At 39.6% G+C, this 25,971-nt stretch overlaps 1 protein-coding gene and 2 long non-coding RNA genes across 6 annotated transcripts in view; 2 read left to right on the top strand and 1 right to left on the bottom strand.

The window, feature by feature from the left end:
- syt7b (synaptotagmin VIIb) overlaps positions 1–25,971 on the bottom strand; it is a 100,452-nt gene that overhangs the window by 20,680 nt on the left and 53,801 nt on the right. For 2 of the 4 annotated variants that reach the window (XM_039795426.1, XM_039795430.1), the window contains 3 exons: positions 21,719–21,913; positions 15,398–15,745; positions 9,707–9,829 (listed from right to left, as the gene is read on the bottom strand). In XM_039795426.1, the coding sequence (XP_039651360.1) occupies positions 9,707–9,829; positions 15,398–15,745; positions 21,719–21,913 (666 nt within the window). The remainder of the gene's footprint in view (positions 1–9,706; positions 9,830–15,397; positions 15,746–21,718; positions 21,914–25,971) is intronic. The other 2 variants (XM_039795427.1, XM_039795428.1) reach the window with 2 other exon arrangements.
- LOC120556062 lies at positions 13,055–14,209 on the top strand. Its single transcript, XR_005638787.1, has 2 exons — positions 13,055–13,209; positions 13,746–14,209. It is a non-coding gene; the product is annotated as an uncharacterized LOC120556062 (long non-coding RNA).
- On the top strand, positions 19,524–20,477 carry LOC120556063. The gene is made up of 3 exons (XR_005638788.1): positions 19,524–19,594; positions 20,041–20,199; positions 20,412–20,477. It is a non-coding gene; the product is annotated as an uncharacterized LOC120556063 (long non-coding RNA).

Here is a 25,971-nt window from a genome sequence, read left to right as displayed (position 1 = left end):
TTAGAAAGTAAAAATGAGTGCACATGTATAATGCCAGGGTGGTGGACAAAAGGAAGAATATCTGTGGCTGTGAGTTGCCCCTTTCGTCTAAAAAACCAGTTACATAATTCCTTCTTTGAAGGTTGTTGTAACCATGACTACTGAAATGTGTGCTCCCACTTAAGGTTGTACTCACTACAATCATGCATTTTACACGGGTTTGCAGTAACCATGGTAACAGGAGCCTTCAAAAGAGGGCAGTAAAGGAAGGAAGTTGTTCAGAAGGGGCATATATTGAAAATAGCAAAAAGCCCACAGGGCAAACATTTAGAAAGCTTTTGAAACACACTCTTTCCTCGTACGTTTAACTTCTCCAACCCCCTGTGACCCTGCGGAAACACCACAGCACACAACACTGGGTATGCGTGAGCTCATGCTGAAAATGGCTTATTCATAAATGCCCAAAAAAAGTGCAGAACAACCTCCAGCTATGATACTCAAAACAGGCAGTGGCAGAAATGCGCAATTATAGAGTAACCTTCTTCCTCTGCTAATAAAACAGTCTGGATCATCAGACTGAGGCAAGCTCTAATCTCACTTTACACTTCACTTTTTCGATGGGAAATGCAAATGAACTACCAGCAAGTCTATGAAACTAAACACACACACACACACACACACACACACACACACACACACACACACACACACAACGTCCTCCTGGAAGGGTGGTTGGCAATGTCACTGGAAGACGACCACTTCGATTTGACGTATCGAGATCAAAACCCTGACTTTTGACCTCATGGCCTCAATCTGAGTCTGAGCCATTTTCTGTGTAATTGGACAAAGCAGCTCGTTACATCCCAGGGAACAATGCAGAGACACCTTATCTCCTCCTATCTCACACGTGTATTGTCTGTTGGAAAGTCTGTTTAACATAGATTAAGAGAGACTGAATAAATGAAATAACATGCTTCATTCAACCAACTATGATAGAGGTATATCACGTAAGTAATTACAGGAGAAGCGACTGGATTCAATCAAAGGTCCGGCAGCAAGGAGTATGAGCAAGAAGTCCTCACAGATATTCAGAGCAAGCAAAGCAACGTGCAGTCCACATTCACAGTATGACAAGAATTTAAGTGTTTGCGTTTTCACACTTTTATCTTTGCGACCATATTGTCTGTTGTGCACGCTCATCTAACTACCATCTGTTTACTTAGAGATGGCACTTATGCACACTTAATGAAGCAAGCGTGGAGTTTTTATTTTCTAAATATAACCAGGGTGAGAACTGATTGGAATAAAAACTATATCAAATGCTGAGCAGTAAAACATTCAGCGGAATCTGTCTGTAATTATCCATTCGAAACACTTTACTACATAAATGTGCTTATGTGTACTTATGTTTTACTTTAACTCATAAATAGGATATTTATTTCTAGGATTATGTTTATCTAAACACTAATTTACAAGAGCAAATAAATAAACCCAGGGACCGGTTTCACAAAGAGATTTTCAACTGGTCCGTAGTGTTAGCTTTGCTCTTAAGATTATCCTTCGCTGAACTTTCACAGTAAAATATCTTTGTACTTGTTGAACATTTTCTGCTGGAGTAAACAGAGTCGAGTGGTTTGACGTGGGTTGCTTGGTAAGCCATGTTGTTTTAGTTTTTAAAAAAGTCTGAATTTACTAAGAATTCATTGCAAATTAGTCCTACTCAAGAACTAGACAGCCGTGTGCAACAGATGAATTTAGACATGTGAATTCTGAATATTCTAAATATCTAAGCCATAATCAAAGGTCTCGAGTATCAAAAAAGTTGAGAAAGGGTGGATAGTGGGAGTTCAAAACTTCGCCCTATGACTTACATGCAGTATAAAAATGCAAAACTTCCTTCGCCACAAAAAACGTTGCCAGTGAACATAATCTAATAACGTTTTATGTTAAAACATAATTATAAAACAAATTAGTAGTATAAAAATATAATTTCTGAAAGGCAGGGTTGAATGAGAAGATTATTCACTATTTTATTTTGATACTAGCTTCCTAAATACTGATCACAGAAAGAAGAACTATGACTCTAATAGAAAGTGAATCAGAGAGCTCATTTGAAAAAGCTATTTTTGTTAGTATTCTATCCGTTTCATTTATCATTCTCTAGAAGTCATGCAGAAATAATTAAGATAGGATATGAGATTATAAAGTGACAAAGATGTATTGCATTTATTTTAATAGCTGGCTTCATGTGGGAAAACAATATGAAATATTGGCTTTATCATTTACATAAATTAAACAATAGATGAGATTGGGTGAGTATAAAACTGTGTTGTGTATCTACATTTGGAGCCAAATCTTATCACGTGCAAACTAGTACAGACATTCAGAGATGATACAGGGATGTTGTAGAAAGCTCATGGGTGTGCGAGCAAATATACTGTATACCAATGCATGAAAACTGCCCACAAGGAGCAGATTTGTCAGAGTCTGGCTGAGCTGACTGAGGAGAGTACTGTAACATCATCCCGTCACAGCTCCAGTCAACGCCCTCAGGAGAGGGTGGATTAGGTGGATTAGGTGAATAAAGAGATAGTGGAATGGAAAAGGAGGAAGAGAGGGTGACTGGCAAAACAGTGCAAAATAAAATAAAAAAAGATTTAATAGATGCAATTAAATAAAGTGTGGAGGTGAGATTGAGAAAGAAGGCAGAGGTGGAGGGGGAATGAAGGAGAGATGAGAAGACGTCTTATTGAGAAACAAAATGAGGGCTGCAGAGGGTAGAGAGGAAATTGATGAGGGGATGGGGAGAGGAATGGGAAGCAGAGGGCGAGGGAGGGAGAGTGGATGGACGGGTGAGAACATGAAGGATGAGGGTTACCAGCAGGGCCTGGATAGGAAGTGTGTCTCCATAAACATTAGTGTATCTGGGTCTTGCTGATCATACACTCGCCCGAGGAGACCATGGAACACAATATAGGTCCCACAATCCATGATGGATGAGGCCCAGGCTCCAGTGTCAGCCCACTCAGCGCTCCCCACCAACAGGGACAAATCACCCGGCCACCGCCCCCCCTCTCAACACGCAGGCTAATACAACTAATGGAGCCACCTACAGGGTTCGACGTGGTTGATGCTCTTTGAATTGACTTCTGCTGCCTTGTTCTTGAGATTGATCCACTGGGGAGTTGCTGTTTTTGTAAATAACGCTTCATGCATAAACATGTAGTGATGTCATATCATTTTCAAAATTAGAGATAAATGTGTTTAATGACTTCAAAAACACCTTTTTTTTTACTACTCACTGTCACCTTCGCTGTGACGTCCCCCTCACTATCCTTTCATAGGCTCTCTTAGATCAGCTTCCTGCTTGCAACCAGAGAAATGGTGAATGAGCTCCAAACTTAGATCTGACAGTTTTTTTTTTTTCCTTTGTGCTGACTTACATTGCTTTTTCTTTCCAATCATCTTTCCTCCCGGGCCATAGCTGGCTCCAGAGGCTGCCATGGGGACCAGTGGCCGGCCTGGAGAGTCATTAGGAGGCTTGACTCGCTGTGATTGCTGGCTCAGACACACAATTGAAAGAGTCAGATATGCCAGCTGATAAAAGGGTGGCAACAACTTCCTGCTTGATTAATACTGTACAGTCTGGGGTTGTGCAACTCAGCGAGTGCAGTATGACATTACCGCTGCCAAGATTAGATCTCTGATTCCCACTGAGGCCGTCTAGCAACAATGTACACACCCAACGTTTGAATAACAGCACCAATCAAATGAAATTGACTGTTAATCTTGACGTATTTATTCTCATCTCCAAATGACAATATATTAAAAAGGTTCCTTGTTCAGACTGGGTGGAAATATCAAAAGTAAGCTATTCATTTGTTAGACGTGTTTGCGGCCACCCAGCAAATGTAAGTAAAAATATATTCTCTTTTTAGCTCTGCTCTGATCTCCACCAGCTCCTGAGGGAAATATCTGGCTCTTTAGCTACTAAATGGGCCACTGTGTTTACCAGCTAGTCGCTAACTTTGTCTATTGGCTTTTTGTTGCTGGGAACAGTTTATCAGAGGTTTCTATCTGAAAACAGCTGAAATTACACTGATGAGTGAACCAAAACAATAAAGTTGTGAGCCGTAAAACCAAAACAATGAGCTGAAAGACACTCAAAGGTTTCAAAGAGCAGAGAGGAACTGCTGTGTCGGGTGATATTTATCTGTGGTTTTGTCACTCCAGTGACCTTTTACACATTGTAATTGAATACATTGTTGATATAAAATTATTGATGAGGGAAGCTTTAAATGGCTTCATTTCAGTTAAACAACCTTCACCTGGCATTTATTTAAACAAGTTGCAGTAAATAAATTAGATGTATGTACATACGTCAAAAGGATTATCAACGAATAATAGGGGCAGAGCAATCCATTATACAAAAGAACAGAGTAAACACCTGGGAAAGAATTTTAAAAACACAAAATATAATCAATAATCATTTCAGTAAATAAATAGAAACAAGAAGAAACATTACATACCAGCAAAAGGGATGCATTCCCATACGAATATGGCAAACAGGGGACAGCATACAGTAATTAAACAACAGCACCATCAAACATATAATGCAGTGAAAATGCCTGACAAAAGTTTGTTTTCAGAAAACATAGTCTTTGAAATTTGCCGCAAGTGTTGACAGTGTGTGGGAGCTTATTTTTGATATTTTTACTCATCACTTATTCTTCATATACTGTTTGAAAACAGGCGTGCAAAGCTTAATTTTCATTCTTGCTGCTATGAAATTTTTTCCTCTCCTATTTCCTGTGGCATTTTTTCAAAGATGATGCCTGTGCGGTTTGTTTTTTTTCCCCACGAGAGCTTCCAGCTTCTCAAGAGTATTTTCTTTTCTTTTTTTTGCAGTGGTGAAAATATTACAGATACCTCAGTATCAGTGAAGGACAGGATTATCAACTGTTAAAGCAGAACAATGTGATAAGATTACTCTAGACCGCATTCAGAGTGGTCCACAATCTGAATGTCCCATCATTAACAGTCTGTGTGGGCAGAATGTACTGTATTCTTGCTTGGTATTGAATGGAAGCACATTTTACAGCTTTTAAAAACTCTGTGTTTAGAGTGGAGGTTGTCCAGGGCCAGTAAGCACTTTTGGTTTTATTCATATTTATTTCCCTGTTGGATCTCTGTGTGTTGCATCTCTCTGAGCTCATTAAGATGCAGCTCTTCCATGCAACAGCAGCTTTCTGAGATGATAACAACACAAACAGCTTCAGAGTTTCCATCATAGTTATCTGCAGGTGGGTGATTATGTCCAGTCCACTGCAGGGCTTTGGCCGATACCACAGTGACCCAAACTGACTTACATAACAAGAAGAGATAAGAGAACCTTTGACTTAACGCAGACAGTTAACGGTTTTGTCTGTAGATAAAAGATCAGCAAGAAACAAAATGTGTCCTTTGACAATAAGCTGCATTGGTGTCTTATGAGAATTTATATTTAAGATGTAATAAGTACAGGACAGCTTTTGAGGCAACAGCTTTGGTTATTTCTGCATCCTAAATCACAGATTAAAACTAAACTTTTGACACAACACACTGATTAAAATAGATCATATCTCAGTGTTATGTTGCTTGCTTTGATGAGCATTTCTCAGCGTCTGAGTGCACACCGCTACAGTATCTGCCTGTATATCACCACTTAATCACAAACTAGTCATACATCTCTTCACTTACGGTATGTAAACATATTTTCCTTTGAACAAGGAAAACAAGTGCAGTGTTTTATGTGATAATTATGATTCATGCCTACAAGTTCCCTGGCAGCTGTGATGGTCAGTGACTATTGAGGAAACTCTAAAAACACATTAAATCTGCATTTATCAATGTTTTTAATAATAACAATGGATCAATTGACCGTGCGTAAAGTAAAAGAGATCGCTCGTAGTCATGAACTGACAAAGAATGATCACCAACTCTGCAGTTCCCCTTTTAGATCATTGTTTTCATTTTACAGTCCCACAAATGTAGTGTTTCGGTTCAGTCTCGCTGCTTTCATCAACCTTGTTTCCAGCAGCGGCAAGCAGCTGTTTCTAGTGAAAAGGCTCTGATAAACACACTGCAAACTATCTGCCCAGCACCAAACGGCAGACAGACAAAGTTAGCGACTAGCTGGTGAACATAGTGGAGTTTTTAGCACCTAAATACCCAAATATTTTTCTCGTAAATTGGTGGAGACGAAAACATATTGACTTGAATTCGTCAGGCAGACACAAACACGACTCCAAATGAATGCTAATGTTTTTATGTGTCTGGTGGTTAAGTAAATAGGCAACTAACAAGTTCACCATAACAACGTCAATGTTATGTTTACAGCTTGTTCTGCTGCGCCAAAGTGCTTAAAAAATATCAGTTGATGCAGTTTTAATTATCAATGTCTAAATATCTTAAAGCAAGGGTTCCACTTGGTCTGCTTGTTTACTGTCCATATTTAGACTTGACGTAATGCAATGCGCACAGAGCTTTTATCCTATCGTTTTTCTATTATCAGATTTGGCGTTTGTAGATATTTGTGCTGCGAGCTGTATTTGATTTCATTAATAAACTAACACAATCTCAAAGCTCTATGGGAGTGTCTATTTTTATCTCCTAGCATATTTTTCTAGATAGCTGAGAGATAGGGTGCCCCACTCTTTCTGTCTCTCATTCACTGTTCTTGGCCGCATCATCCTGTTCCATCGTTTTCAGTCTGGTGGGCTCCATGAAAACGGCCGGGAGCTAGCCAGCAGACGGGCGCAGGGAGCTTACCGGGTAACTACCGAGACACAGAGATGAGAGAGACGGACATAGATGATGATGGAGAGATGTTATTAGTTGTGGAAGGACACTAGACGACTTGGCCTACACGACCCCTCAGGGTAGAGGCTCGCTGGCTGTGATTATAGTTAGATGCTTGACAGACCTCCAGACAGTGAGAGCGAGAAAGGGTGATGGGGGGGTGGGTGGGGGGGACAAGACATAAGCTGGTCCTCATCCCCTGACTGACGCTTGGACATTTCTAATTCAATTTTAAAAGCATACAAAAGGTTGTTGTCAAAAGTGTTCTTTTTTTCTAAGACAGGTGGCTATTTTTGATCAACCAATAATTCACAGATGACCTAGTTAGAAATGCACACTTTGATGCACTGCAGAGAGGGTTTGAGAAAACTTCTAAAAATCCATTTAGTGTTATGTGGAACTACACCCAGCATTATGCTCAACCTTCTAGTGTCAAAACAGTGGGTTAAGATCCCTTAAACACTGATGTGAAAAGAGGGCAGCCGGTGTAGTCCTTTGTTCACAAGCTGAGAGATTGTCATAGTCTCTGACAGCAGCTCTGAGATCACTGGTAGATGAGAGGTTAGCATACTTTTAAATGAGTGGTTCATGTGAAGAATCTTACTACTAAATAATGAGAGTGCCCTTCTCCTGTGACTCGCAGATCAATCAGTAAAGAGCTGGTGAGCAGACTTAAAAAAAGGTCTGGGTGAAGAACACAGTGGACAAGAAAAAAAAGGAACAAGTGGATCCAAAATGTGAAGTTGGAAAGAAAATGTGGTGAACATGAAGCTGAACACAATATCAAAAGAAACAGTGCAAGGTAAGGTTGTCATGGGGACACTCATGATATCAGTATTTCTTAAATCCTGGTGACACCACTGGTATCAAGACATGTCAACTAATGTGAATACAATATTGTTTTTACTATCTAACTGATGATTTTTAAATAAAAGATGCTACTGACCAGTTTCAAATATATGTTTTCAAATTGACTATTTTTCAATTTTGAAACCATGTTAAAAGTCAGTTCTACTGGTCTGTGTTGCTTTTCATAATAATCTTATGAGTAGAATAAACAGTATCATAAGCAGCTAAGATTTATTCAGTTTTTTAAAGCAACATTGTGTTACTATTTTACCCTAAAATAACAGCTTCAAGATCATTTTGATGCTACTCTCACTAGTAATAAGAAGAAGGGGGCCTCTGTCATTCCCACTCGGCGGCCCGAGTCGCCTGTTCTTGCACTATGTGCTCACTGTAACTTTGGGGAGCAGATACGATCTACAGGCATATGTGCTGTAACGCTTTACGGCACTAAAGGCTGATTTTGGTGAAACAGGATCATATTTTACGGATAATTTTATTTCTGGTTTTCCCTCTGATGTCCTCTGGCTGGTCTGCCTCGACTCTCAGAGATTTACGGAGGTTCCTGATGGACAAGGTTTTAATTGTTGCTAAAGTAAAGCTAACTGCTGTTAACTGTATAGCTGCCGTCAGCTTTTAGCTCAGTTAGCTGTGCTGCCAGGACTAGGAGCACAAAACACCAGGGGGAGTGTTGGTGTTTACAATGCTAGCACAGGTGCTTTATAGCCGGGACACATTAAGCCGATTATCGGCCGTTAGACAGTCTGGCGAGGTCAGTGACGCGAATCTGTTCGGTGTGTCCCATGCTGTCGTCAGTCTGGGGGGCTGTCGGCGTTCATTTTGGCCGACCTGACATGTTCAGTCGGCGGCAGGGCAGTCGGGACTCACCCAGAAATGGCGAGCGGAATGAGGTGATTAGAGTCTCTCAAAATCTAACGAAAATCTTTTAAACTGACCTTTGTTGAGCTGAAATGAAGACCGATTCATCAACTGCATGGCCTATTTCTCGCTTAAAATGTTTTCAGAAACATGTTTCAGTGAACTATTTTATGAGATTGTATTCTGATCGGCCGCCATGACAGTCTGGCTTTGAATTTCCGGAGAAAACAAACCCATGTGGCGCGTTCGTCCAATCAGCTGCCAGTTTTCATTTCTTGGGCAACAATACAGATTAGCGCCGCCTGCTGTTACAGAGATGTATTACGTCTCGTCTCGTCTCGTCTCGTTTCGTCTTTTTGGTGTGTTCTGTGGCACTTTTTGGACCAACACGGGGAGACTGATCATTTCGACTGGCTTTTCTGTCAATGGTCGGCCGTCGGCTATATGTGTAAGCAGCTTTAGACTGCTGGGAGGAGAAGGTTTTCATTCCCGGGGTCAGGGGGAAATTAATGTTGGTGGGGACAGCATCGTCGTATCAAAACTGGAGCCGGGCTAGCAGGCAATGGTTCTGGGATCAGCAGCCGCTAAGGACATCATGGCAAAGGCTAGGGGAGCGAAGAGGACACAAAGGAAGAAGAGAAAAAGAGAGGATGACCGAGCTGCAGCCAGAACACTTGGACTGGCTTTTAGTTGTGAGAGTTCTGCAAAATAAAAGCCTCCAAGACAGACGGCCAGCTGGCCATCTTGCTGTTGAACTAGTAATATTAGCCGGCTTGCTATGTCTTATGTTGTTGCACCTGCTTGATGTTCTGCTGCGTTAGCGAAGTTTATGACTCAGTAGTTTTTTGTTTTTTTTGCACGTGTAGCTGTTGATATTTATGACAGCAGCATATACGCAAGTTAATTACACTCTCAAACTGTAGGGGTGCCAAATCGCGAGAGAAATACGAATATTACGCAATGTTGCTTTAACTGTAACATGAAAATTACTTCACCATTTCAGATTATGAAACTGTTTATCTTTCAGGTTACCTGCAACACTTTAAATTACATGGTATCATTACGTACCTCTCCAGTATGAAAGCCACCTCAGCTATTTGATTTATTCTTGTGCTAAAACAAATTTTTTCATCATCATTCTTCTCTCTCTTTCTCTCATTACCTCTTTTCTGGTGTGGTTTCGTTCTCTATGCTTGCTGGAGCTTCCTGGAGATCTGGGAGGTTGGCGAAATCATCCTGTTCAGCCAGCCCGATTGCTAGAGATAGAACAACCATCTTCCCCTCACTGGACACAGGGACAAACAAGACATCACAAGACCACACAGGTGTGTAGAGAAATAGGCACGGACACACGCACGCACGCACGCACGCACGCACGCACGCACGCACGCACGCACGCACGCACGCACGCACGCACGTACTCCAACATACACAAAAAAACAAAACACAAACGGAAGTGACGGAAACACGCAGCACACATTCATTTCACGTACAAAGAGAGAATGGGAGAGAGGTGGAAGACCGCTGTGAGGACACCATTTCATCTTAACAAATACTCAATCCATACTTTACACTGCAGCGGAGTGAGTTGAGAATCAAATACAGGCTGTATTAATAAAGACACTTTAGTAAAACTCATGCCATTTTGTATACCAAGTACTTTGTTATTTTTCCTTACAGCTGATTTTGTGTTGTCATTGATCACTTTAAAAACATGTAAAACATTGGATTCTGTTGGTTTATTGTATGTGCAGAACAAACCATAACCTAGAAATGCAACTTACAGTATATGGTTTTGCATTTCACTGCACGACACATCTTAATGGGAGTTTTTCTTTCTCTCCCCCTTATTCGACATGTGACATCAAAATGACGTGCATATTTCAACACTAACACAAATGTTAAACATTTAAGTAATCCAAAGTTAGTAAGGTTTCATTCTACAGCAGGAATCTGTCATTTCCATCATCAGTAATGTCCTTTACACAAATAATTAATGCACAACCCTCAGCCTCTGGCAGATCTCTCTCTCTTTTCTTGTATTAGCAAATAAGACATAAAAGATATTTTAGAGGTCAGAAGAAAATAGATCCACTGTCGCTGAAAGGAGATCTAAAGACAGTTTTTTTTTTCTTTACCACTCCCTCTGTGAGGTTGAGTGTGTGCTATTTAAAGCCATCCAGCCTTTGAATTACTACAAAGTCTTATTCTCACATTTGGGATAATGCGTAGCACCTATGATTACTTAATGTACTGTAGGCTGTAGCATTAGCTTGAGCAGTTTCTACTACATAATCTGATGATTTTGCTATGTTGATTATTTCTTTAGTTATTTAACACTGGCATCATGTTGTATGACTCATAATAGAGTAGCCAGTGCATTTTTAATATTATTTGTTTTATAGCATAACGTAAATACAAGGGATGATACAGTGGATATATATCATGGGCCAACATGTGCAATATATTAGACACATAAGTGCTTTTTCTTTTAATTATTAATTATATAATGCATCAGTGAACAATGTTCTTATCACAGGAATGTATTTCAATTTTTTTTTTATCCACGATATGTTCATCATAGAAATGGGTTTGCCTGAAATGAGCATCATTAGCAGAAAGACTTAGAACCACTGATGCCTTCATGGCTTTATCATCCTGTGTTATACTGCATGTTTCCTAGACAATTTAATGTGTAAAAATAGAAAAGCATTAGCAAAGGGTTTGCATTGTTTCAGAGAGAAAAAAATAGAGCCAATTGAAATGACATGCAGAAAAAGAAAAAAAAGCGAAAAGAAATCCATGGAAATTGAGGTGGCCTTAACAAAAACCTGCAACAAAGAAACATATCAAGTTGATTTTCAGCTGTTATTCTCCCTCTAAAAATGCCTGAAGTCATTTAAATTACGTCTTACTGAAGTATGCTGCACCGTGAATATAAGAGGCCATGCAAACAGTGACCATAACAAATTAACATTTGCCTACAACTAACCTTGTAATTCCCAGTCCTAAAATAACAACCCACATGTAGGCACAGCATTTACACTATTCTGGCTTCTCATACTTTTCTCTCTGCCTCTACAATGCTGTTTTCCTCTTTATGTAGCCTCAAACATAGCGTGCTGAAGCAAGTACAACCTTTATGTATTTACTTACAACAGTCATTTCTTAAAGGGCAATTTCAACATGATTATGCTCATCCTTAATCATCACCGACTGCCAATTTTAAGGCACAATTTTCCATTTTTATTTTGCAGATTAGCAGCGGTAAAGGAACGTTAATAATTACTCAAACGTTTTATTTAGGAGAAAACTAATTGAGAGATGGCTCTTGTAGCATTCCTGAAACAGTGTGTTAATACAGTAATCAAAACTTCTTTTAAAAATGTTTAAATCCTGAAAAGATGAGCCAGATACTATGGCATAACTGAATACTTGTGCTATTTTGCACATGGCCAATAAGTATTAACAAATCAATAGGATCACCAGACTAAAACATTTGCATCTTAAATCCTCCCTATTTCCCTATTTATTTTATCAGTTTCTCCTTATTTTTCTTCTGATCTTCTTCCTCTCATCTATCTATATCTCTCACTTATGATCTAATTTCCCAGCCTGTATGTGCTTTCTGTAGTGCATTCCCTCCTTAACAAGATTCTGTTTGTTGAAGCAATATCGACAACAAGAGGAACACATTAGCACTTGAGAAACCACAGGGGATGTGTAAACAGTACCAACATGGGGCCCGTCGATAAGGTGAATGGATTTGTATAGATGTCCAAAAAAGACACACGCACACCAACAACAGGGCTCTGAAATCATTACCACCTACACCAGCTCTATTGATCTGAAATGTAAGTGGGGAGGCTCAGTTGTCACACTGTGTGACAGGCATTGACACACGTGGAAGGTGAAACTGCTGCATTTGGTCGTTCATACCCCACTGATTACATGATTTTCCTACTCCCCGCAGTGTTTCCCCTCAGGCTCAACAACTGACATGTTTGGTCCAGTGAGATTCATTAGGGACAGGGACGATGGACGATGCCACCTCTTTATATATGTGCCCAGCCTCATTTGAATGATGTACAAAGGCAGGGAGGTCAAAAAGAACAGGATTATAGCGCTCTCTGTCTCAGTGTCTATGTTCATGGTTAGGAGGGGAGAGGGAGATGTTTACATGATGCTGCTTTGTGGAGCACATCATCTGTAATCCATTATTCAAGTCAAGCGGAGGAAGAGAGCTCTTCTTGCTCGGTATCTCAAACAATAAGTAGTAGGAAAATCGCTAAACGTAAAAACCGTAATTATCTTTGCCAAAGTGTAAGGTGAGAGAATATTTCTTCTGAACACTGATTGGGTTAGAAGTAGGGTTATTTTAAAATGCGTCTCTATTGCATGGTGTTGCCATATCGCAACAAATTCTTTTTCTTAGTTTTTTTCACAGGCAACAATATACAATCCATTGTTTTTCTGTTTAATTGTGTAAATGGGTCTTTTATTTTGAAATTTTATATATTTGATGACATTACATAACCAGAAAATTCTGTTTGCCCGCCCCTTTTCCACACAATGTGCCACACTGAAGCTCACGTTCCAGTATCAGCCAACAATTTTGGCTGATACTGGTATTACTTTGAAAAATAAATTCAACTGTTATCTGGGGTAAGTAAACTTTCAATTTTCATAATTTAAACCAGTTAAAATGCAATATTTATTCTGTAAAAGGCTGAAATTAATTTGTTGCCATATGGCAACATTATGCGAATATTGAAGTGAAATGTGTGCATTCAGCCTAATGGGCTCAGATTGAGTTACATAACTTTAGGCTACTCTGACACTATGTTTGCAATTATTTATAATATTTCAAAAGGAAAAAATATAAAATGCATTATGTTATTCCAGCCATTTATAATTAATATATTATCTGAGTTATTAATTAAACACTAATGTAAATTAATTGCTCGCTAATAAAAATGAGTTATTCCAAAGGAAATCATGTTGGCTCACCCAAATTATCTGACCACTCACATTTATAGTCAATATACCCTTCTAGTTTAAATAGGGATTTCCTACAGGAAGATTATGTATCATAAATATTTTTTCAGTGGCCATATAGTTCAATAATTGTAAGTGTAGTCAGTGTGTTCTGCTTATTTTGTCCCTTCAGTCAGCTTGAATCTGTTGATTTTCATCCTTAGAACATGCAAACCAGTTTTTCCACTGCTGGACTTCAAAATCCAGGTGGCCTCCTGCCTGTGCATGGAGAAGAAAATCACCAACAACAGAAAGGGGAGACCTGCTCAACCTGTGGTCTTGGAAAAAAAACGAGGACGCAACAGCTTTGTGCCCCCAGATCCTGTCAGAAGGGACAGCACAGATCACTGGCCCTTGCATGCAATTGAAAAAGGGAGGTGCAAAATGCCAGGGTGTCAAGGCATAGTGAGAAGCAAATGCTCCAAATGTGATGTCTTCCTCTGCATTACCCACGAGCGCAAGTGCTTCGTGGCCTTTCATCAGGGGTAAAACCTGGATTAGAATGCATGGTGTAATGTGGATTTGTTGACATTGACCATAAAATGATTTTACTGATGACCAAATGAGATGAATGATATGAATATGAATTTTATAATATTAAACTGGAAATGAACTGTTTTTAAATCAAGTAAATTGCATCTGTGTGTCTTCTTTCAGGTGTATATAACAGTCTTATTACAGTGTTATTAATAATAATCATCGCAGACTACAATTAAAACTAAACTAATTTCACTGTAAACACATTGGGCTATACATTTTAATAAATATAAGTTGAATTTGTTTGGTATTTTTTTCAATAAAAGCATGTTTTTAAAGAAATAATGGATTTTTTGGCACTTTCCACAAATGCGTTTTTAATGCATTATTTAAGCAACCTGGAGTCATAAAAACACATCAAGACATTTTTACCATGTTTAAAAAATAATTCATGCAATAGAGGGTTACGTTTTTTATTATTGTTGTGAATTATGTTTGAAAATCAAGAGAGATTGATCAAGTCTGTAGTATGTAGACCGTGTGTAAAAACGCAGTTTATTTATTCAAAGAGCTGAATCTGTTTTAGAATTAATATTTTAACAACTTTCCAATGCTGCCTAGCTGTTTCAACCATTTCATGCCTCCTCCAAAGTTTTGCTATGAATCTAGACACAAAGGATCCACATAGAGGAGAATAACCTTACAACAGCCCCAACATGTTACTGCAACTGTGTAGTTGTAGCTGTGATGATGCACACATGCAATAGATAAGGACATTCTGTAAAGCTTGATTTTATGAAACCTTTTTCAACCCAGTTAAATTCATAAATGCACTTTGGACAAGTTCAAAACAAGTTTGGTTTTCTTAAGACCCTCTGGAGTTACTAGGTATTCACAATATATACAATGGACTTGTTAAATATATGGTAATATTCAGATGTTATATCTATACCTGTGCATTCAGCAGTCGGTTTTCAATTAACAAAATACACACCCACACAAACACACAATGACAAACTGAAAAGCATAATGGCCTTATGCTTTTCACAAAGGCCTTTCAAAAATCACTTTGCAGCATACTCAGCGATTACAGTGTCTGAGAGAAGACAATATCACCTACTGGTGGTGGACATTGACTTGCTATTAATGTGCATAATGTAGTAAACATTGATACATCTATCAACGTCACAAACTATACCCTGAAAAGTTATCATAGTTGACTTGAATCTGTATCTCTGGCAAAGCCTCAACAACATTTAACATTTTTGCAAAGGTAATGTCTTTTGTCACGCTTTCCCGAAGCAACATTTTACAGAGTAGAAAACTTCATGACACTTACAAGAACGACTTGACATCCAGCCCTCTGTGGCGGATCTGCTCCACCATGTGATCCCAGCTGCCAGGATTTGACCTCGATCGACCTGTCCCTGCTCCTCTGTGCCGGGAGGTTCCAGCCGGACTCCCCCGGACCCCGCGCGGGCCCCCGCGGTGTCCCCCGCCACCTGGGCCTGTGTGCAGCTGGCCCAGGCTCTGTGAGGTGACTGGGGGGTCGTTTGGGCCCGGAGGGGGCTGGTGAGTGAGGGGCTGTTGGAGGCTCTGCTGCCGGACCAGAGGCCGAGGGCGCGCCACGGCCGAGGACGGGATGTGCTCCAGGGTGGAAGCAGACGAGAGGGAAGCGTCCCCGAAACTGAGCAGAAACATGGGAGCACCGAGGACAGAGATGGATACAACAGGGAAGACATCCAAGTTAGAGATAACATGAGACATACAGGACGGGGCAGGTAGTTTTAAAAAGGATATAGAAGAGATGAAAGTATTTATGTATTAAAAAAAAGCAACGTGATCATGTTGATATCAAAAGGAAGAAGCAGAAGATAAAAATGGCAAAAACATATATAGATACAGCACAGTGTTCACAGTGAGTATCCAAGGGAGAGGGGATCAAGAGAGAAGAAACAACAAAGAAGATCAGTGAAAGAGGGAGAAAGAAGAAAAGAGTTGTCAAAAAGATTTCGATTGCTATTGCATCTGTATGAAAACAACTGTGTAGAATTTTAAGGTTTTGCTGCATGACAGTGTATGAGTGTGTGAATGGACTGGCATGCAACGTGTAAAGATTCAATTATATTTCTCCAAACTGGTGTCAAAACAAACCTCTGCAGTGGAAGTGAAAGTGTCATTATCACTTGAGTCTCTGTTCCCCATCTACAGCGCTAAATTGTTTCTGTATGTTACCTCTTCCTTTAATTAGCCTTGACCTACTTATACCTTCTTGCCTTTCTCTCCCACCAGTCTCTCTCTACGGTCCTGTCTGCTACTGCTCTGGTTTCCCTTTCCACTCTTCTCTTTACCTTTGTGCTTCTGAGCTCAACTGTTCTCCATCTCCTCTGTCCATTCATCTTTTCTCAACTCTCAGCCCTCACATCAATCTAACTCCACACCACCTCCAATCAGTGTTCTTTAAGTCTGCTCTCTAATTACCGGTCTGCTACTCTTACAGTTATGTAATAATGCTTCACCGCTTATCCAGCCTTCAATTACTCCCCTGCCTGAAAACTTCGAGCTTGTGCTGAACAGCTCTGTCTGGAGCTAATGCTGTGAGGGAGGATTTATTGCCTGGACTGGAGTTGTGTAAGCGCTCGCTCTATAGTATTAACTCGGCTCTAACTCTGCTGGAGAGCCAGGAGACAAGCCCACTGAGGAGCGGAGCAATGCTGGATCATGTAAATACAAGACAGAGCTCATATACATGCACCCATGCATGCAGGCTCTCTCATTCACACACACTCACTCACATATTGCACGCTATTAGGTCTTTCCAGAGGAAAGGCTTTGATGAGAATGTATATTTACTTTTGCATAATATTTTACCTGAATAAATGTGAATTAACATATAAAAGTTGTTTGCTGGTTATCTGTTGAGCAGACGTGTTACAGAGTTTTGAGGCCGGAGGAGACATTTTGGGCATTTAGAGTTTCAGAGGTAAAAGTCTGGTTTATTTTCTGCACAGACATTAGGCAACTGGTAGTCGGAGCACTTCCCAGGCTTGGATGAAGCTTCAAGTTGAAAGACGAGCAACTGCATTCAAAGAATATCGGGTTCTTTGTTAAAAAGTTAAAAGGTACAAGCTATGTGTGTATATACAAAACCTGACTGGAGAAGTTCACTATGACTCATAAGATGCATTTTGTTAAGATATATACAATCAAGGAGCTTAAAATATTTTCATTTTCATTTTTGAAATCACTGGCACAGTGTTTTGAAGCAACCCAGAAGCAACAAAGAAAGTGTTTTGAATTTGCTACAGCTCTGATTCGTGCCTCTGACTGGCTTCTTCTCCAAAGCAACTGCAGCTGAGGCTCATGGGTATAGTTGTATTTAGAGCCAGCCATCGAAAAGACATGAAACATAGCTGAACTAATAAGTTCTGATGGCCATTACATAAACCTATGTGATCATAAAACGATACAGGACAGTCTGCTGGGAAGTGGTAAGGGAAATTGAAAATATTTACAGCCAGGGCTGGGTATTGTTTAAAAAAATTACGATACCAGTACCAATATCAGTACCCTTAAAGTGATACCGATACCAATAGAGTACTTCACTTGATCCCTTTTTTTTTTTGTTCCTTCAATGCCCATCATGTGAATGAAGGCATTCAGTTGTGTAAAATGCCACCACCACTTCTTCCCATCCAAATGATTTTTTACACAAATATTATTTTTTTCTTTTTTTTGGAGATCTAACTACAAAAAGGATCACATGCAGGTATTGTAAGACTGTTTGTGATTGATTGTTTGTTGTTGTTTGTTGACTGGAACAGTTTTGATATTACTCGCTACTGGGTTATTTCAGTTGATACCTTAAAAAAGGTATTGAGTACTAATACCCAGCGCTATTTACAGTGGCTGCTCACACTTTGCCACGTTGTATGAAAGATGTAAAAGAAAAAAGGTTTTTATTATTTATTTCATTGATGGCTGCGTGCACTTACATTTTGAGCTGACTCTATTCATCTTCATGCTCATTCATTCGTAAATAAGTTGAAAGGCTATATTTAGTTTCAAGTCATTCATTTTATGTTAACTTATTTGAGTTTTGATAAATTCAAGATCTTAAAGCATCAATGTAATATATATTTTAAAGTTTACCTACCAACGATGACTTTTTTACAGTATATGTGCTGTTTATGTTGGTTTAAACTTTTCCAAGATCACTTTTCTCTCCACATGATGTATTGTTCATATGGTGCAATCACAAGACGTGTTACATTTGGACTGGTGGACATCCGAGCATATAAACCAAACACTGCAGCTATGGTACTGCCACGTGTAGATATGAAGGATAAATAGAAAGGATCCAGTGGCACACACAGAAAGCTCTGTGTTGCACATTATTTCTGGGTCATGTTATCATAACTGACATCATGATAAATCAATACATCTGGATGGATTCATGATGGCATTAGGCCAGACAGCTGGGAGCCAGTCCATGTGCTAATACATTTTGCCAGTCTGTTCGCTGTAATAAATTTGGCAAAGAATTTACTCTTTTTTTTTTTTTATAACTTGAAGGCTCTAAAACACAGAATCCTTTCATAATTGTTGTATCTACCTGTGCTTTCATGTGCTGCTGTATCTTTATTGTCTTCTGCATCTGTCTGTAAAGCACCAGTACCAGACATTCATATTCCCTGAACATGAGCCCTCTTTATCTGCTGTATTCTATTACTGACTTAGAGGGTTATTTTCAAATTTCTTCTTGCTTGAAAGTCAATTAAGCTAACTATAAACCTTGAATGATTTTGTAATTAAGGAAAATTGAGGAGGGTGAAGAACAAGGAGACAGAGTCAGAGCGAGAAAAGAAAAGAAAAGCCAACAGTGAAGAGTGAAAGAGAGAGAGAGTGGGAGAGAGGGTGGAGAGGTAAATGCCCACAAATAGAAACCAATTCCAGAGGAGAAATGGAAATACAGGTAGATCTGAAAGGAGGAGTGACAGGAGTGAAGAATAATACAATTTCATGTCCAAAAATTGTGCAAGTCTAATAGTGACGTTGTTAAAAATCCAGAGTGTATTATTATGAGTTTTACTTAAAGCAACACCAAAGACGTTTATACCTTAAAATAATGTTTCCAAAATCGTTTCAGTGGTTCATCAACTCGTAACAGGGTGAACGGCACTTCTGCGTTCGCTTTGCAGCCCTCTCTCGGCTATAACTGCACTATGCAAGTTTGCCAGATCGGGTAGCGAATCTGTAGATTGAATGAGACATAATGAGACATTACGACAGCGGTAATGGACAATTCCGCTTCCAACCTGTAGGGGGACCGAAGAGGAAAAGTGCTTTGGTGTTGCTTTAAAACTTAGTGAAAATCAATCAAACGTGTGTGGCTCTGGCCTCGTCACTGCTTGTTAGTATATGTTGAATGCTCAACACAGCTGGAGATCAGGAAGTGACGAGAACAATCCCCGGGGTTCCTCTCTCTAAAATGTTTTGTCTTCAGCACCTTGTTTACATCATCTGTTTTGCTCTGGTAAGTAGGGCTGGACGATTAATCGAAAATGTATCGACATCAAAATTCTGATGCTTTTAGACGCATTTTCCCCGTGACGATGATTTCGATAATTTATTTCTGCCAGGCCCGCTTTCTCCTTAAAACATTCTAACGCGTGTGCAGGGTCCGAAATTAACACTCGGCAGTCGCCAAATGTGGGGGCGGGCCAACACACACACACACACACACACAAACACTGGCGCACACACCAGACACCAGCCACTACCTTCTGTTTACTAGCTCAGGCTAATTAATTAGCTAGTAAGTGCCGATTTTTGGCAGCCAGCCTTCCAAAAGAAAGCACAATGAAATAACATTTTAACCGATCATTAACCGCGGACGCCGGACAGCTGTAGGCTTGTACCGGTGTTGATGTTCTGTGCATTGTCAGATACATTCAGCCACTTTCCTGAAACCACTTGCAGGACCGACACAAGTCCACAGCGGCCTGCAGTGTGTATATCCGAGCCTGCCTCCAGCACTTCCACCTGCAGGTTGTCAGCCGTGTGTCTGCCTGGTATACTCTCAGATGGCCGATTTAACTCGCCGGTTTCATGTGTCAAACGCAACTTGCTGGTTCAAAGGTAGGACTAACAAGTTAATTAGCAGTTAAGAAATAGATTGTATACCGGTAGTCTATTTACATTTTTATCATGCAAAAGACGTTTTTTAAAACGTAATTTAATTTTTTTTTTTTTATATGCAGTGCCCACCCGTCGTCTAATCACAAAATTGTTTTAATTATCGTTCATTTATTGTTAGAGGTAAAATGTGCAATTAATCTGTTTGTTTTTAGGTCATATTGTGCAGCCCTACTGGTAAGGTGGTGTAACTACTGGAACAACAATTACTCATTAGTAATCACACTGTTTTAAATAAAGTAAAAGTTGTTTTGTTTTACATAAAAATAGTAACAGTTTCGGGGGTTTGGATTTTTTTGTTGTTGTTTTTAATTAGAAAAAATGTAACCTTATTAGGCTTTAACCTACCTGCAATATAGTAAAATATAGTAAAAACTTAATCTTAATTTTTATGTTTATATAATTGAGAAGTGGGACGAGTTGTTGCTGTGTTTTTTCGCCCATTCTGTATTCCCATTTCATAATTTTCCTTAAAATGATATCCTCAATGATCCTGAATATAGAAACACAGGGCACTCCTGGGTAATGTAACAATCCTATAGGTTAATGTTATGGTTACTTCGTTCTGAGAAATCATGCTTTGCCCGTAATTTTGGCAAACAGGTCTAAATCCTAGTTAATGTCTACCTCAAAGTCTTTATGTACACAGGCTTATCGCTTAGACTTTTTATCGAATAACCAGATTTAAAAAAAAAAATCACAGTCAATCTTCTGTACTGATGATTTAACCGGGAGAGTTTCATGCTGATCTAAGCCGTAGAAGTGCTCTAACTGCGAGTCATAGAATTGTCAATGGGAAAAATGAATGGGACTTATACTTCAAGAACAAGGGCAAATAGCCTCCTCTAACTTCGCAACTCAATTATCAATCGTTGTTGTTTACACTATTAGCTGATCATGTTGAATATCTGTTGGTTGATTGGCTGGTGTACAAACATAATTGCAAAAACACACCTTCTGAGCTATTTGCAGAGGTTGATACACAGTGAACCTTGGTTAAAATGAAGCATTGAACCATGTTTTAGGAAAGGGTTTCTTTGTATCACTGGCCTAATAAAATTGCTCTACTGCTGTTTTTGCAACCCACTCTGAATTTAAAAAGCTGTTACTTCAGAAGAACAAGCACACCATCTTTGAAGATTTTCAGTTAGCATCTTTTTGAAATCCTCGAAACTGTCACAGCCTTTAGGAAATTGGAGGCTGCAGAGGAATAGCATGACTGTGTGGATTCACTTTGTCTAAGACTGAAGCAGCTGGCTTCTCTTCCAGCCCATCTTTACAGTCTCTTCATCTGCATGGTGTAAAAAACAGCTTCTGTTGACGTCCATCTTCGAGTGTACATGCAACAATGCCATTCACTATGTTTTTACAAACTCACACTCTTTCTTGATATCCACACCATGCTGTTGTTGTGCCCCCTGTTGCCCCTCATGCGTGACCCCTGTCACCATGCGCCACTCACTTGCCAAACCGTAGGCCTCCGGCATGCATGTGGCTCTGGACCTTCTGCCAGCGACCGGCCTTGCTGCCCCCCGTCACCATGCTTCGAATGCTGTCACTGCGACTGGGCCCTGCCCCAGAGCAAGAACCACCCCCGCTGTCACTGGCCCCCGATGAGGGTCCAGCACCACACTGCCCACCCTTATCCACGGCCCCACTGGGAGGAACAGTGGGGTGGATCAGAGACAAAGAAACACCGACAGACAGAAAAAAAGGACCAGGATACAAAGGAGAGAGAGAGACGGACAGACGAGAGACAGACGTACAGAGCCGGAGAGCAAAAGAGTCATCAGTAAAGTTAGTCAAACTGGTGAGTGAGACACTTTGTGAGCTCTCAGTCCAGCCACAAGTGTCCAGCATACAACATCCCTGAGCAGCCGCTGCTGGTGACTTAGACAGCCAGTAAAAAAACACAGTGAAGAGGTCTGAGCTGAGATTTCCATTGTAACCCTGTGGGTAAATTGGAGAACACAGTTGTTGTTTTTCTGTGGACACTCGACTGGAACAAAAACAAATCTTCCATAGTACAAAAGTTCTGTTCAAAACTGCACAGAACTCATGGCCAACGGATTACTTTATTTGTTTATGTTAAGACAAAAAGCAAGTTAAGACAACTTGTAATGCCCAATTCACTAACTAGCAAAGTGAATACATTGGCTATAGGGATTTCTTTCATATTGCAGCTACTCACTTTACTAAAATCAGTTTTTGAAAATATCTCTAGTGAGAAAAAGGCCACAGGAGTTTTAGGAGTTTGGAGCTGCAGCAGCAGGTCGGCCTCATTTCACTCCACAAAGAATGACCAATCTGCTGGCTCTGTGAATTGGGCATAATAGCTGAGTAACAATGCAGATGCATCTTAAGATTTTGAGATGCAGGTAATGATAACAGAACACTAATGTCACTTGAATCTCACAGCAACCCACCTGCAGCTAACGATGAAAATAAAAGCACTTTGATCTAATGAGTTTGTGTGAAACTTTAGCATGCTAATATTGTGCCACCTAACCCACCCCAGCTGACTTTGACTTAAGACGTCACAGAGAAGAGTACAGACAGAACGTCGACTTCAGTAAGGGACCTTTCAGTGAGGACAAACCACATGACACACACAGCTGCACACCAGGACAATGTCTTCAACAACATTTAGATATTAAGTGTAGGCTGATGGTAAAATTCATGATTTCTCACTGAACAATGAGATATTTTCTGACAACCTGGGCTACTGTTCGTCTAAAAACTCTCCTGTGCGTATGATTATAGTATTTTCCCTAATACATGGTGTAATGCATTTGTTTTTCATCTTTTGTATGCACTTTGAATTGCCTCTGAGTTTGAAAGTTGATAAACAAACAAACCTGCCTAAAGGCATCATTATCGACAGTATTGACAGTAAGGAGTAAGAAATAGTTGACTCACATATCTCAAAAATGCCACTATCATCAGTCGATTAAATGCCAGTCAAATATAGATAATTATCTCAATAACCAAATGCAAAGCAATCACAACAGTCACTGCTGCTCACTGATTTTACAATAGTTTCAACATCACTGCACATATACAGAGTAATTTTTCAGCCTGGGGTTTTGAAAGAGTCACACTGAGTTGTAATGAGAGAGGATAAGAATGAACAGGTTCACTTAATGCCTCAGAGACGTGTGATATGCATCTGAATGATGGAATGAAGGTTAATATATAACAGACGCTTTACCATCCAATCACTTAATTATTTTTGGAATAGGGCTCAGTAGACCAGACTCAGGAGGACTATCAGGCAGCCATAAAGCACTTAACAGTACTATGAGTGATAGTGGGAGTAGTGACAACAAATAAGCAGAAAACACTGAGCGAGTGGAGGAAGAGGTGAGAGGAGTAAAAACACACATGCACACACACACACACACACACACACACACACACACACACACACACACACACACACACACACACACACACACACACACACACACACACACACACACACACACACACACAAACACAAATTGACACTCACAAAAAAACAACACAACTGTGAAAAAAGTAGAACAGAAATGACCCCATTAAAGAAACAGTTGAACACTTTGAGAAATACACTTATTAGCTTTCTTGTGGAGAGTTAGATGCAGATTACATACCAATCTCATACCTGTTAAATGTGAAGCTACAGCCAGCTGCCAGTTAGCTTAGCTAGGCTGGAATCATAAGGAAACTTCAAAAGGTAAAAAATATCTGTCTACCGATACCTCTTACTACCAACAAATATTAACCATTTTACAGGGTCGGTTATGTGCCGGACTATTTCTACTATTATTACACGCATTGAGAACGAGATAACCACTATTGCTGCTTTGTACCTGTTGTGGAAGTCCCAGATATGTTGAAAAATCAAACCGCATTGTGCATGGATGAATTATCTGGAGGACCAAAAAGCATGGAGATTTTCACTGCCTTCTCCAGGAAGTAAACTGCACTACTTGAGGTGCCGATTTTGCTTCTTTTTTTTATTGCAATAAACGGATAAAAACTGAGCGGAAAGCACTACATTATGATGCCTATTTGTAAAAAGTCTAAATTTATACTTTGTCAGGTCTGTCTGAAAGAAGACAAGCTAACGTCTTTTAAAATGCTTGTTTTCTGAATTCGGATTTATCAGGGATATGCTTACATTGTAGCTGCTCCATCTACACAACAACAGATAATTTCAGATTTTACCAAGTAGTCCAACGTCCACGCTTTATATTTTAATGTCTCTGGGCGCCCACAGACAGCTATAATTTTTTCCTCCATTTCTGATTCAACAACGTCAGGATACTAGGAGCATCTAAACACTAATTTTCGTGACACAGCATCACATGAATTTCTCACTCGAGTTGAAATATTTCAACTCACACGAATAAGCAAATTTTGCTTCTTCGCCTCATTGGCTTTGCATTGACTTTGTATGTAATCACATCATAAAAAACGTGAGCGGTGTAAACGCGCCATAAAACAGCAAATGTCATTTTACACTTTGGTTTTGTATAGATTAAAGAAACCAGATATAACGTGTTAATCAGTGGGCTTTAGAGGGGCTGGTAGCTGGATTTCGTTGCCAGGCTAGCCGTTTCCCTGTCTCCAGTCTTTATGCTAAGCTAGCTATATAGCCTACCTTATATTTAACAAAACAGAGTGAGAAACAGAAAGAAGTGTTGATCTTCTCATCTAACTCTCTACCAGAGAGCAAATAAGCATACTTATTTCTTTAACCCATTCAAAGATGAAGAAACATTTAAAAATCAACAACAGTCAACCCTCTGTGGAAACGCTAATGGCTTAGGTAAGTATAAGTTAAATTCAAGTCTGCTACAGTATCCTGAGAAGCAGATTTAAATACATTGGGTGGAGAGGCTGGGTTGTATAAAAGGGGAAACAGTGATATCTGCTCTCTGAGGGTTGTCCGTCTCCATGGTAACACTCCATGGGCTGCAGGTGAGAGGTAAAGAGGGTCTGATGAGGCTAGCAGGGCTGTAGAGAATGGGGCTATCAAACCTTTCACTTGTACACCCTGTGCCAAATTAAACTAAAATGGTATTTCCAATATTTGATGTTGAGTTTTGACTGTAACAACCAAAAGGAGGGGCTCCAACATAAATTAGATTCTCTCTGTAATCCTCTATCTCATAAACATTTATGGTTCAAAGCCTGTTTTCTTTTTTCAGATAGGATCCATTAATTACGTACGGCTGTTGGCAGACAGAAACACTGTCTTTCGTTCTAAAAGCGATCATTTGGAAAAAGGTCGTAATTTCTGTCAATGTTTGGGCAGTCCTACGAATCACAGCAATATTGAGGGATGGTGCTGCACATCTCTATCAGGTGCTGCATGGCCAGCAGTGCATACCAAACACCCCCTCGCATGCCTGAAAGCAAAAACATGAGGATTACCAGGGATGAGTGGAGACTTCTGTTAAAAGACATGTGGCCAGACAGCGTTACAAAATGAGGCTTTCTGCCTATTAAATGTGACCTTTCACTGCTTAGAGTGATATATTGATTAACCTCTGTCTTTGATATATATATATATATATATATATATATATATATATATATATATATATATATATATATATAGGCTATTTACTTTGATATTTTTTTATTTGTCAGATACTTAACAAATAACAAATATAACAAATAGCAGCACTCAACTTTATTTAATTTTTAATTTAGTGTGCAAAA

Source organism: Perca fluviatilis, chromosome 3 (genome assembly GCF_010015445.1).
Source record: "Perca fluviatilis chromosome 3, GENO_Pfluv_1.0, whole genome shotgun sequence".
Taxonomy (NCBI): domain Eukaryota; kingdom Metazoa; phylum Chordata; class Actinopteri; order Perciformes; family Percidae; genus Perca; species Perca fluviatilis.
Note: the sequence above shows the minus strand (reverse complement) of the source record. Positions and strands in the feature narration are given on the sequence as shown.